The sequence below is a fragment of the Bufo bufo genome, chromosome 1, assembly GCF_905171765.1.
Source record: "Bufo bufo chromosome 1, aBufBuf1.1, whole genome shotgun sequence".
NCBI classification, from domain to species: Eukaryota; Metazoa; Chordata; class Amphibia; order Anura; family Bufonidae; genus Bufo; species Bufo bufo.
The window spans coordinates 279,105,868-279,119,642 of record NC_053389.1 but is presented as its reverse complement, the minus strand read 5'-3'; the positions used below and the strand labels follow the sequence as shown (position 1 = coordinate 279,119,642).

The 13,775-nt window shown below is 45.4% G+C and overlaps 1 protein-coding gene across 1 annotated transcript in view; it reads left to right on the top strand.

Annotated features, from left to right (window-relative positions):
* Window positions 1-13,775, top strand: part of ADAM19 (ADAM metallopeptidase domain 19) — a 117,694-nt gene that overhangs the window by 69,415 nt on the left and 34,504 nt on the right. The window contains exons 5-6 of the mRNA XM_040439940.1: window positions 6,320-6,396; window positions 10,052-10,226. Coding sequence (XP_040295874.1) covers window positions 6,320-6,396; window positions 10,052-10,226 — 252 coding nt within the window. The remainder of the gene's footprint in view (window positions 1-6,319; window positions 6,397-10,051; window positions 10,227-13,775) is intronic.

Sequence of the window (13,775 nt, the reverse complement as noted above, 5' to 3'; positions counted from 1 at the left end):
AAAAGTGACCCCATTTTTGAAACTAGGGGATGAGGTGCCAGTTTTATTGGTACTATTTTGGGGTACATATGATTTTTAATTGCTCTATATTAAGTTTTTTGTGAGGCAAGGTAACCAAAAAATGGCTGTTTAATATGTATACTTTTTCTTATTTAAGTTTTACACAATAATAGCATTTTTGAAACAAAAGCCATAGCTTTTTTATTTTTTGACCGATTGTCTTAGGTAGGGTCTCATTTTTTGTGGGATGATTGATTGGTACTATTTTGGGGGGCATATGCCTTTTTGATCGCTTGGTGTTGCAATTTTTGTGATGTAAGGTGACAAAAATGCCTTTTTTTGGCACTGTTTATTTTTTTATTTTTTTTACGGTGTTCACCTGAGGGGTTAGATCATGTGATATTTTTATAGAGCTGGTTGTTACAGACGCAGCGATACCTAATATGTATACTTTTTTTTATTTATTTCACTTTAACACAATAATTGCATATTTGAAACAAATAAAAATGATGTTTTAGTATCTCCATGTTCTGAGAGCTATAGTTTTTTGTTTTGTTTTTTTGCAATTTTCTCATTTCTCATCATTTTTTGCGGGATGAGGATGGTTTAATTGGTACCAATTTGTGGGACATATGCCTTTTTGTGATGTAAGGTGACAAAAATGGCTTTTTTTGACACAATTTTTATTTTTATTTTTATGGTGTTTATCGGACGAGGTGGATCATGTGACAGCCGGTCGTTACGGACGCGGTGATACCTAATATGTGTGTTTTTTTGTTTTGTTTTTTATTATAAAATCTGGGGAAAGGGGCGTTTTTTTCTTTTTTTACTTGAAACTTTTTTTTTATTAAAAACACTTTTTAAAGACAAGCCAAATTTATCAAAGAACCTGTGGCATTTGATAAATGTGCCACAAAGTACTCCAACACAGACTCAAGCAAAACTGACTTCAAATATTCCCCTAATGATAAATTCCCCCCTGTATGTGCAGAGTATGCTCTCCTGGACATACAGTTGCAAGAAAAAGTATGTGAACCCTTTGGAATGATATGGATTTCTGCACAAATTGGTCATAAAATGTGATCTGATCTTCATCTACGTCACAACAATAGACAATCACAGTCTGCTTAAACTAATAACACACAAAGAATTAAATGTTACCATGTTTTTATTGAACACACCATGTAAACATTCACAGTGCAGGTGGAAAAAGTATGTGAACCCCTAGACTAATGACATCTCCAAGAGCTAATTGGAGTGAGGTGTCAGCCAACTGGAGTCCAACCAATGAGATGAGATTGGAGGTGTTGGTTACAGTTGCCCTGCCCTATAAAAAACACACACCAGTTCTGGGTTTGCTTTTCACAAGAAGCATTGCCTGACGTGAATGATGCCTCGCACAAAAGAGCTCTCAGAAGACCTACCATTAAGAATTGTTGACTTGCATAAAGCTGGAAAGGGTTATAAAAGTATCTCCAAAAGCCTTGCTGTTCATCAGTCCACGGTAAGACAAATGGTCTATAAATGGAGAAAGTTCAGCACTGCTGCTACTCTCCCTAGGAGTGGCCGTCCTGTAAAGATGACTGCTAAAGACTTACAAAAGTCTCCGGCAAATGTAACATCCCTGTTAGCGAATCTACGATACGTAAAACACTAAACAAGAATGGATTTCATGGGAGGATACCACAGAGGAAGCCACTGCGGTCCAAAAAAAACATTGCTGCACGTTTACAGTTTGCACAAGAGCACCTGGATGTTCCACAGCAGTACTGGCAAAATATTCTGTGGACAGATGAAACCAAAGTTGAGTTGTTTGGAAGAAACACACAACACTATGTGTGGAGAAAAAGAGGCACAGCACACCAACCTCAAAACCTCATCCCAACTGTGAAGTATGGTGGTGGGGGCATCATGGTTTGGGGCTGCTTTGCTGCGTCAGGGCCTGGATGGATTGCTATCATCGAAGGAAAAATGAATTCCCAAGTTTATCAAGACATTTTCAGGAGAACTAAAAGGGTTTCTACCACTTCGTTTTCACCTAATTAGCTTTCAGACACTAGCGATCCGCTAGTGTCTGCTCTACCTAACCATCCTAATATAACAGCTTATTGTCCTGCCGTTTCGCTAAAAAAAGAACTTATATAGATATGCTAATGAGCCTCTAGGTGCTATGGGGGCGTCGATAGCACCTAGAGGCTCGGTCTACCTTCACAAACTGCCGCCGCCCAGCGCGTCCCTCCAGCCTGCCCATCTCCTCCGGAATGCGATCCTCCCTGTGAGCCAGCGGATGAATTTCGCGCATGCGCCGTGCGCGTCTGTATTCGGCGCATGCGCAGTGAATGTCTGACCGCTTTCTGCACAGACATCTCCACTGCGCCTGTTCCTCGGAGCACTATGACGTCATCGGCGCAGGTGCAGTGGAGATGTCTGAGCAGGGAAGCGGTCAGACATTCACTGCGCATGCGCCGAATACAGACGCGCACGGGGAGGATCGCATTCCGGAGGAGATGGGCAGGCTGGAGGGACGCGCTGGGTGGCGGCAGTTTGTGAAGGTAGACCGAGCCTCTAGGTGCTAATGACGCCCCCATAGCACCTAGAGGCTCATTAGCATATCTATATAAGTTCTTTTTTTAGCGAAACGGCAGGACAATAAGCTGTTATATTAGGATGGTTAGGTAGAGCAGACACTAGCGGATCGCTAGTGTCTGAAAGCTAATTAGGTGAAAACGAAGTGGTAGAAACCCTTTAAGGCCATCTGTCCACCAGCTGAAGCTCAACAGAAGATGGGTGTTGCAACAGGACAACGACCCAAAGCATAGAAGTAAAACAACAACAGAATGGCTTAAACAGAAGAAAATACGCCTTCTGGAGTGGCCCAGTCAGAGTCCTGACCTCAACCAGATTGAGATGCTGTGGCATGACCTCAAGAAAGCGATTCACACCAGACATCCCAAGAATATTGCTGAACTGAAACAGTTCTGTAAAGAGGAATGGTCAAGAATTACTCCTGACCGTTGTGCACGTCTGATCTGCAACTACAGGAAACGTTTGGTTGAAGTTATTGCTGCCAAAGGAGGTTCAACCAGTTATTAAATCCAAGGGTTCACATACTTTTTCCACCTGCACTGTGAATGTTTACATGGTGTGTTCAATAAAATCATGCTAACATTTAATTCTTTGTGTGTTATTAGTTTAAGCAGACTGTGATTGTCTATTGTTGTCACTTAGATGAAGATCAGATCACATTTTATGACCAATTTGTGCAGAAATCCATATCATTCCAAAGGGTTCACATACTTTTTCTTGCAACTGTAGATGCCCAACGGCATAGGTAGGTTTAGAGTAGGACCTGCCTGACTGAGATCACCTTGGCTTGGGTAGGTGGGCACAGACGTGTTTTGATTAAAATGTATTGATTAAGAGTCTCAGATTTTATTATATCAGAGTAAGGGCTCAGTCCATATGTTGTGTTTGCATAGTGCATTATTTTCCGTGATTTTATAAATGTAGCCACTCACATCCGCATATTTATTATCATATCGTGCACGATGTTCTGTATTTTTTCCGTGATTATGGGCCACTAATCACACTATCCACGGAATAGGGAATATATGTTTGATCGCTGGGGAAAAGACTGCTGGGACCAGGAGTGGACTGACCGTAGACCCTACAGGGAAACTTCCCAGGGCGCTGATGCCCAGGGGGCCTCCTGAGCACTCCTTATGGCTGCTAGCCAGATAAGTGATGATCTGTTGCCCCCAAAGTTAATTAATGTTGGGGGTGCCAAGTAATTATATACCTGGCTTTGACCACAGTTGCCCTCCTGATTTCTGAATTCAACTGTATTGCCATCCTGAGGCAACCGGAGTAGGAGGACAGAACATGTTACCACAGAGGGACAGCTTCCAGGTGTTATTTTGTGCTGCACTGTGGTATTTGGTCCTTCTGGAGCAGTATTTTGTGCTGCACTGTGGTATTTGATCCTGCAGGGATGGTATTTTGTGCCACAATGTGGTATTGCTAGCCCTGCATACTTGTGTCGGTCCTGCCTTCTGTCAGTGTGGACCTGCCTACAATATGGGGCCACTCTTACTTTTTTTCCAGGTAGACCTTACGTTCTCAGTCCGCCCCTGGCTGGGACCTGCACCGATCACGAGAATGGGGGTCCTCAAGTGCCAGTGAACTGCCCCATGAGAATGGAGCTGTGATTTGCATGTGCGTCCATTCACTTCTATGGCGCTGTTGCGTGCACTGTACTCAGCAGGCCCATAGAAAGGAATGGCACGGAGAACGCACATGCAAATCACAGCTCCATTCTCATAGGGCAACAGAAAAGTGGTGAGACCTTGAACACAGGTTCACTTACTGTTTTTTGTTCAGTTGTTCTTTTAAAATCAATGGCAGCAAGCTTCAGCGGGACCCCAGTGCGGGGACTTCATATTCATGAGCTGCTCTCCCATAGATGACTGACAGTTTTCTACCACAGAGCTTTATGAATACAAGGTCTCCATTAGATTGAGCGGACTCCTGTGCTAGGGTCTCACTGGTGGGGTGGGGGTAGCCTCATCAAATATACTAATATTTATGGCGTAAATGTTGGCGAACATGGATGGAGCAGTTTTTATGCCAGGCGCACGCCTCGTCTTAAATTAGCCGAATCTTAGCATAGAGGGGAATCTAACATCGGCATAAAAAGCCAGTCTTAGAAAATGGCCCCCAATCTGTCAGCTCCTTTGATATGTCTGTTTTAGTAAATGCTTGCTTTCCATTAAATTTCATAAAACGTTGCATTGCCCCGTTCCTCTGTAAGGCTGAGTTGACACTTAGGTTATTTGGAGAGTTATTTCCATCAGTGATTGAGAGCCAAAGCCAATAGTGAAACCTTCAGAGATCAGGTGTAATGGAAAGATTTCCTCCTGTTCTGTGTTTTTGACCCGCAACTAATATTGGCTCTTAATAACTGATGAAAATAACTGACCAAATAACTCAAGTGTGAACTCAGCCTTAGGGCTCATGCACACGCCCTTTTTCAGTGTTTTGCGGTCCGCAAAAAAACGGATCCGCAAAAAATACAGATGACATCCGTGTGCATTCCGGAACATCTGGCCTCTAATGCGGACAATAATAGGACATGTTCTACCTTTGAATGGAAATACGGAAACGGAAGGCATACGGAATACCTTCCGTTTTTTTTGTTTTGCGGATCCATTGAAATGAATGGCTCCGTACACGGAACGCAAAAAACGGAACGTGAACTGAAAAAAAAAAAAACGTTTATGTGCACGAGCCCTTATTCCGTATTCCCACTCTCCTTAGGTCTCATGCATTTGCCAGCCATGCCCGTGCTGTGGACTGCAAATTGTGGTCTGCAATGCAATGGTACGCACTTGAATGGGGTCCGCGATCTGCATCCGACAGTCCGCACTGCAGAAAAGTAGTGCATGCAGAGGCATGGACCAAAAACCCATGGAAGCCGTAGTTATGAATGTGCAGCTCTATTCATAAATTTTCTATATAAATGAATGGAGAGAGTCACGCATGAACAGCTGAGGGGCAGGGTCCCCGTTCTGGTCCCAGAGGTGGGGCATCTGTCAGACATTTATGGCATGTTTTTTGGATGTGCCATGCATTTATAAGATGGGATAACCTCATTTATAGGTTGTTCTATGAAAATATAACTCAACGTTTGGAGCTGAGGGATGGAAGCATGACTACAGTTCATGCCTATAGCCAGCTGAAGGCCGGGTTCACATGTTGAAAATCCATTTGCGTCTTCCACTTGCTTGTTGTTTCTGTGAATTGATTTATTAATGTAGAGGCCATGGGGCAAAGTTACTAGGCCTGTAGGTGGTATATACTTAGCCCGGCTGTCTAGACCAGCACCAGGGGCTCAGGCTGGATGGTAAATGTGGTGCAAGGATGAACATACTGGGGGAGATTTATCAAAATTGGCCTAGTTGTCCATAGCAACCAATCAGATTCCACCTTTTATTTTTCAGGTCTTCTTTGGAAAATGAAAGGTGGAATCTGATTGGTTGCTTTGAGCAACTAAGCCAGTTATCCTATAAACCAGTTTTGATAAATCTCCCCCCTTTGCCTAGCTCTTTACCAACTATTGGTTGGCTTACTTTGGGGCACAATTTCACAATTCTGGTCCATAAAAAGTGATATCTTAGACCATGGCAACTTCTAGTGAAATGACACCCCTTTCCATAAACCCCACCCACTTCACATTAATTGTAGAAACCCTAATTTGCGTCAGTTTGTGCGACTTTTTAAGCAGATTAGTAAATCTGGGCCAATGTCTCTTCTTTTCTAGGACCATTGTTATTACCATGGAGCTGTGCGCGGAGAGAAGGACTCCAGTGTTACAGTCAGCACCTGCTCAGGAATAAGGTGAAGACAGAAAACGAATGTTTCAGATGACGTTAATAATAAAATGACTATATACTGTTATAACTATTGACCCCCTAAGACCTCATGCACACGGTGGTGTCCATATTTCTGTCCCCAAAAAATCAATCTGCAAAATATACATAGCTTCTGTGTGCATTCTGAATTTTTCTAATTCCCTTCAATAGAAAGGGGTATTGCATCCACAAATACGTGCAAGAATAGGACCTCTGCTGAGATTTGTGGATTGGGCACACTGCGATTAAAACACGTCTGTGTACATGGCCCTATAAAAGTGAATGGGCCTGTGTTCTCTCCGGGAAAAAACAGAAAGCCCACTAAAGAAAAATACAGTTGTGTGCATGAGCCCTAAGGGCGTGTGCACATGTAGCAGATTTCTTGCAGAAGGGGCCATTTCTAAGATTACTGTTGATTAAAACGGATGCAGATTAGGGTCTGTGTAAGTGCATATACACTGCTCAAAAAAATAAAGGGAACACAAAAATAACACATCCTAGATCTGAATTAATTAAATATTCTTCTGAAATACTTTGTTCTTTACATAGTTGAATGTGCTGACAACAAAATCACACAAAAATAAAAAAATGGAAATCAAATTTTTCAACCCATGGAGGTCTGGATTTGGAGTCACACTCAAAATTAAAGTGGAAAAACACACTACAGGCTGATCCAACTTTAATGTAATGTCCTTAAAACAAGTCAAAATGAGGCTCAGTAGTGCGTGTGGCCTCCACGTGCCTGTATGACCTCCCTACAACGCCTGTGCAAGCTCCTGATGAGGTGGCGGACGGTCTCCTGAGTGATCTCCTCCCAGACCTGGACTAAAGCATCTGCCAACTCCTGGACAGTCTGTGGTGCAACGTGACGTTGGTGGATAGAGCGAGACATGATGTCCCAGATGTGCTCAATTGGATTCAGGTCTGGGGAACGGGCGGGCCAGTCCATAGCATCAATGCCTTCCTCTTGCAGGAACTGCTGACACACTTCAGCCACATGAGGTCTAGCATTGTCTTGCATTAGGAGGAACCCAGGGCCAACCGCACCAGCATATGGTCTCACAAGGGGTCTGAGGATCTCATCTCGGTACCTAATGGCAGTCAGGCTACCTCTGGCGAGCACATGGAGGGCTGTGCGGCCCTCCAAAGAAATGCCACCCCACACCATTACTGACACAATGCCAAACCGGTCATGCTGGAGGATGTTGCAGGCAGCAGAACGTTCTCCACGGCGTCTCCAGACTCTGTCACGTCTGTCACATGTGCTCAGTGTGAACCTGCTTTCATCTGTGAAGAGCACAGGGCGCCAGTGGCGAATTTGCCAATCTTGGTGTTCTCTGGCAAATGCCAAACGTCCTGCATGGTGTTGGGCTGTAAGCACAACCCCCACCTGTGGACGTCGGGCACTCATATCACCCTCATGGAGTCTGTTTCTGACCGTTTGAGCAGACACATGCACATTTGTGGCCTGCTGTAGGTCATTTTGCAGGGCTCTGGCAGTGCTCCTCCTGTTCCTCCTTGCACAAAGGCGGAGATAGCGGTCCTGCTGCTGGGTTGTTGCCATCCTACGGCCTCCTCCACGTCTCCTGATGTACTGGCCTGTCTCCTGGTAGCGCCTCCATGCTCTTGACACTACGCTGACAGACACAGCAAACCTTGCCACAGCTCGCATTGATGTACCATCCTGGATAAGCTGCACTACCTGAGCCACTTGTGTGGGTTGTAGACTCCGTCTCATGCTACCACTAGAGTAAAAGCACCGCCAGCATTCAAAAGTGACCAAAACATCAGCCAGGAAGCATAGGAACTGAGAAGTGGTCTGTGGTTACCACCTGCAGAACCACTCCTTTATTGGGGGTGTCTTGCTAATTGCCTATAAATTCCACCTGTTGTCTATCCCATTTGCACAACAGCATGTGAAATTGATTGTCACTCAGTGTTGCTTCCTAAGTGGACAGTTTGATTTCACAGAAGTGTGATTGACTTGGAGTTACATCGTGTTGTTTAAGTGTTCCCTTTATTTTTTTGAGCAGTGTATATTATATATTCCAAGGTACCACTTGGAACCGAACTCGAGTTACGTACCAAGGTTTTTTACAGTAATAATTAATTCACTAAGTTATTACACGAAGTCTCGCGAGACTTCGCGAAGTAATAACTTCCCGCTCCGTACAGTATTACAACAAAGTTTTATGCAAATCGACTTCAGATGAAGCATCCGAAGTCGATTTGCTCATCCCTATATATAATATTGCAGCACTCATGTTCCTGATTGAATCCTGTGGTCTTCTACTTCTTTGCAATGATTCCTATTAGGGCTCATGCACATGACCGTTGTTGCAAATTGCGGATCCGCAAAACAGGGATACCGGCCTGGAACGGAATAGCTGGCCCCTAATAGAACAGTCCTATCCATGTCAGTTATGTGGACGATAATAGGACACGTTCTATTTTTTTGTGTAACGGACATCCAGACATATGGACTCGAAACGCACGTGGAGTCATTTCCGTTTTTTTTCTGGCCCCATTGAAGTGAATGGTTCCACATACGGGCCTAAAAAAAGGAACAGACACAGACAAAAAATAAGTTCGTATGCATGAGCTGTAAGGCCTCTCGCACACGACCGTATGGCTTTTTCAGTATTTTGCGGTCCGCAAAAAACGGATCCGCAAAAAATACGGATGACGTCCGTGTGCATTTTGTTTTCTGCGAAACAGAACAGCTGGCCCCTGATAGAACAGTACTATCCTTGTCCGTTATGCGGACAATAATAGGACATGTTCTATCTTTGAACGGAAAAACAGAAATGCGGAAACGGAAGGCATACAGAGTACCTTCTGTTTTTTTTTGCGGATCCATTGAAATGAATGGTTCCGTATATGGTCCGTATACGGTACGCAAAAAACGGAACGTAAACGGAAAAATAAGGAGGCCTAAATGTGACTATTTCACTTGCAATACCCCTTTTCACCACGTTGCCAACTTTTTCCATAGAGACAAATACAATAACGCCACAACCGCATAGTGCAATAGCGGTTTATTGTGCGGTCACTTACAATAAAGACAGCAGCAAAATGGGGTTGTAAATAACCTACAGTTGCAGCCCCTACAGCCGCAGGTGGGCGCATCCCAGGCACAGCATGGCCGCTCTGTGTGGTCATATGCATTGGAGGTCATCTAATAACATCCTTATGACCTTTTAGCGATTTTTTTAAACACCCGTGCGACAATATTTTATCTCACAGGTGTTACGTGATTGGTAACATATCAACGTAAACGGAAGGGGGAGACTGCTCTGTCACATGAAGCTGTGCCGACACGTCACCTAATAGGAAGAAACTGTGACCACATGACCGTATTCTGAAAGAGCAAATGTGCGCAGAGCCTTTTTGGAAAGCAGAAATATATTAACCCCTTCAACTGAAAAAGGCTCTGTATGAGCTGAAACGTAGCACACATATGGCTGAACAAAGTACCAGCTGAAACCGTTTTTGCAGTACTTCCGTTTCTCCCTTTTCCCAGTTGTCATCTGTTATGTAGTGTAGGGTTTTGAGTAATAACATCATTCATTCAGAGGGTTATTTCTATAGATTGTGTATAATTCACATAATATGTGTCTTACTGACTCTTGTGCCTGCAGGGGACTTATAACACTCAGCAATGGCGTAAGCTATGTATTGGAACCATTGCCAGGAGACAGTGATCGACATCTCATCTACAGAGCTGAGTATCTTGAAGTGGGAAAAGGCAAATGTGGACACTTGACATCTGGAGAGAGACACTTCTCCAACTCCACCTACCATCCTCATCATCGGGTGAGTGCGGTGCCATCTGAATTGAATGCTATACGAACTACAACTATATATACACAATAGGGGAGAATACATCTGTAATACAGAGCATACTAAATGAAAGCTGAGGCATACAGACACAGTATAGCGCCATAGATTTATATGAGTGCTGTATAAGTCATCCACGTAGCACAGATCTGTATGTGGCCTTCTAATTAGTGATAATCTAATTAAGGGCTTGTGCACACGTCCGCAAAAACGGATCCGCAAAAAATACAGATGACGTCCATGTGCATTCTGTATTTTGCGAACGGAATAGCTGGCCCCTAATAGAACAGTACTATCCTTGTCCGTAATGCGGAACGGAAATACGAACATACGGAAACGGAATGCACACGGAATAACTTCAGGTTTTTTTGCGTACCCGCATACAGTTCGCAAAAAAAACGGAACGGACGCGGAAAGAAAATACGTTTGCGTGCATGAGCCCTAAATAAGTATTCCTACCCAGAACTGTCCCCTGAACCCTGTCCCACCTAGTGAAGCAACAATCTTGAGGCTCATGCACAGGGCTGCAGTTTCTATCCGCATCAGATCTGTATTTTTTGCAGTTCGGATGTGGACCCATTTATTTTGTCTGTTCAGCGGCCCACATAAAAAAATAGAACATGTCTTTCCATTTTACGGACAAGGAAATTACATTTCAGGCTCATGCACATGTCCAAAGTGTTTTTATGCCCGCAAATCGCGGATCTGAAAAATAGGGATCCCAGCCGTGCGCATGCCACCATTTATTTTTTAACTTCTGTAGAAATGTCCTATCCTTGTCCACAAAACGAACAAAACAATAGGACATGTTCTATTTTTTTTTTTTGCGGGCCGCGGAACAGACGTGCTGATGCGACAGCACACAGTGTGCTGTCCACATCTTTTGCAGCCCCATTGAAATAAATGGGTCTGCATCCGATCTGCAAAGAATATGGTTTGGATGCAGACAGAAACTATGGCCGTGTGCATGAGCCCTTCTACAGAAAAATTGTGGTATGAGCCCTTATCCTGCTGGGCTGTTTCTATGACCTGATATAAGTGAACATGTGAGGCCACTTTTTCATTTACTCATCACATAGGTGCAGGTCCTAGATGTGGAACTATCAGACATTTATGGCATATCCCGTGGATATGCATACATATTGTGACACAGTGAGGGGAATGGTCTGGGAAAACAGGTATTTTCTTCCCAGCGTGTGCTGCTGGGCTAATTTGCCGCCAGGTGGGGTCAAATACTGGACTTGATTTTAATTGCCGGCCCGGGTTTTTGGCAGCACCTGGCTGTCCTTAAATAGGCAGCTGGGCTCAGCAGAGGGATCTCTGTGTTGGGATCTGAGGCTTGGTGCCAGGTTGGAGGGCTGAGACCCATGGGCTGAGGAAACAGGCCCCCTAAAGCCTGCCGTGGCCTGCTGGAGGCAGAACTGACATCAAGGTGACTTGTCTTATATGTCAATTTGTGTGAAATAACACCAAGATGTACTTTCCATTGTGTGTGAAGTAAACATAAAGACTGCAAAGTAACGCATTGTTTTGTGCATTTGCCTCAAGTGTTAATAAACACTGAAGTTTTTCTTTAAGAACTTGTCTTTTGCCTCTGTACTGCGTCCGCTTACCCTATCTACCAGAGCAAAACCCCACAATATGTATGGAGGATGCGGGCAAGAGCAGTGAGGCAGGCGTGATCGCCGAAGTATTGTTGTTTTTTACTTTTGCTCCGGGCACGGTTGTATGTCTTGCATTAAACCCGCTAAATTTCAACCCGTGACCCTCGACAAAATGGAGGCCATAATGAAGGCTCTTGTGGAGGCTAACCAGCAGCAGCGAGAAACCAACCTGCAACAACAGGAGGCTAACAGGCAGCAGCAAGAAACAAACCAGCTGCTGTTACAACACGTGATGGCTATACAGACAGCAGGAACATCCCAAAGCGTCCATGATATCCGGAAAGCGGTCCGTGCGGCGATCCCCAAGATGACACCCTTAGATGATGTCGAAACCTACCTGGCGATATACGAGAAGGTGGCTACAAGGCAGAAACCACTCTGAGACCAGTGGGCTGAGGTCGTCGCTCCGTTCCTGGCATCCGATTCTCAGCGGGTGTATTTCGACTTGCCAGACAATCAAGCGGCTGACTACCAGAAAGTAAAGGGTGAGATTCTGGTAAGACTGGGGGTGAATGTGTTGGTCCGGGCCCAGCGGGTACATCAGTGGGGGTTTAACCCGGCTGAGCCCGCGAGACCCCACTATTATGACTTATTTCACCTCTTGCAAAAGTGGCTACAGCCTGATGTGCTGAGTCCCACGGCTATGCTGGATCGACTATTAGCTGATATGTTCTGGAGGGCTTTGCCACCCCCTCTCCAGCACTGGATCGTCCATGTGTCTCCTGGCAATGCCCTGGAGATGGTGGACCTGGAACGCTGTGAGGCTACTAAGAATCTACAGGGGGGGTTCTCTTGGGAGGGGGGCAGTCAAACCCCGGAAATCTCCACCCCAGGCCCGGAGATTGGAGCCGATGAAACCCACCGGGATGTACCCACTATGGGCCTGGCTCCGTTAGTCTGCTGGCAGTGTCAGGAGCCTGGCCATGTAAGGGATGACTGTCCTCATCGGGTTGAGCCCATGGACACTAATTGTGGTTTCTGTCAGTCGCTATATGCCAGGAAACTGTGTGCAACAGGTGCCCCGAATCTCTAGACTACTTGTGCCAGGTGAAAGTCGGAGATACTCAAGCGGAGGCGCTGCTGGACTCAGGGAGTGACCCTAGTAAGGGCTACCCTAGTGCGGTCCACTGAGTATACTGGCCGGAAGGTCGGGGTGATGTGCATCCATGGAGACTTAAAAGACTACCCCACCGCGCTGGTGTCTTTAACCACGGTAGCCGGCAGGTGGACCCACGAGGTGGCAGTCGCCACAAATCTACACTATGAACTCATAATAGGGAGAGACTTTCCGGGCTTCCCGGCCCTATGGCCGGTTGTGAGAGCTACTGATACCCGTGAGTCAGGGGTAAACCCAGGAGATTGGCCTTGTTCAGGAGGAAGGCCAGAACCCTGGGAACCTGAGGCCGAAGGACCAGCAATAGGGGTAACCGCCACTTCGGTGGAAGAGGGAGAGACAACCCCGCTGAGTGTAATGGTGGGAGACGTGGAGGACTTGCCACCGGGTCCTGAGTTGGCAGACCTCAACGTCTCTGGGGAAAATTTCGGTACACCACAACACCGGGACCCAACCCTATCCCGAGCCTGGGAGAATGTGGTAATAATTGATGGTTAACCACAACAACCTGGGGCCCAGTCGATGATTCCCCGTTTTGTGGTTCATTAGAATATGCTGTATCGGGTAAATCAGCTGCAGGGTGAACATATTGAACAGTTGGTGGTGTCCCCTGCTTATCGCAAACTCGTGTTAGAGTTAGCCCACCAACATGTAATCGGGGGTCATCTGGGAATGCAGAAAACACAGGACCGGATATTACAACGGTTTTACTGGCCCAGTGTGTTTAGAGAGGTGGATGAATTTTGC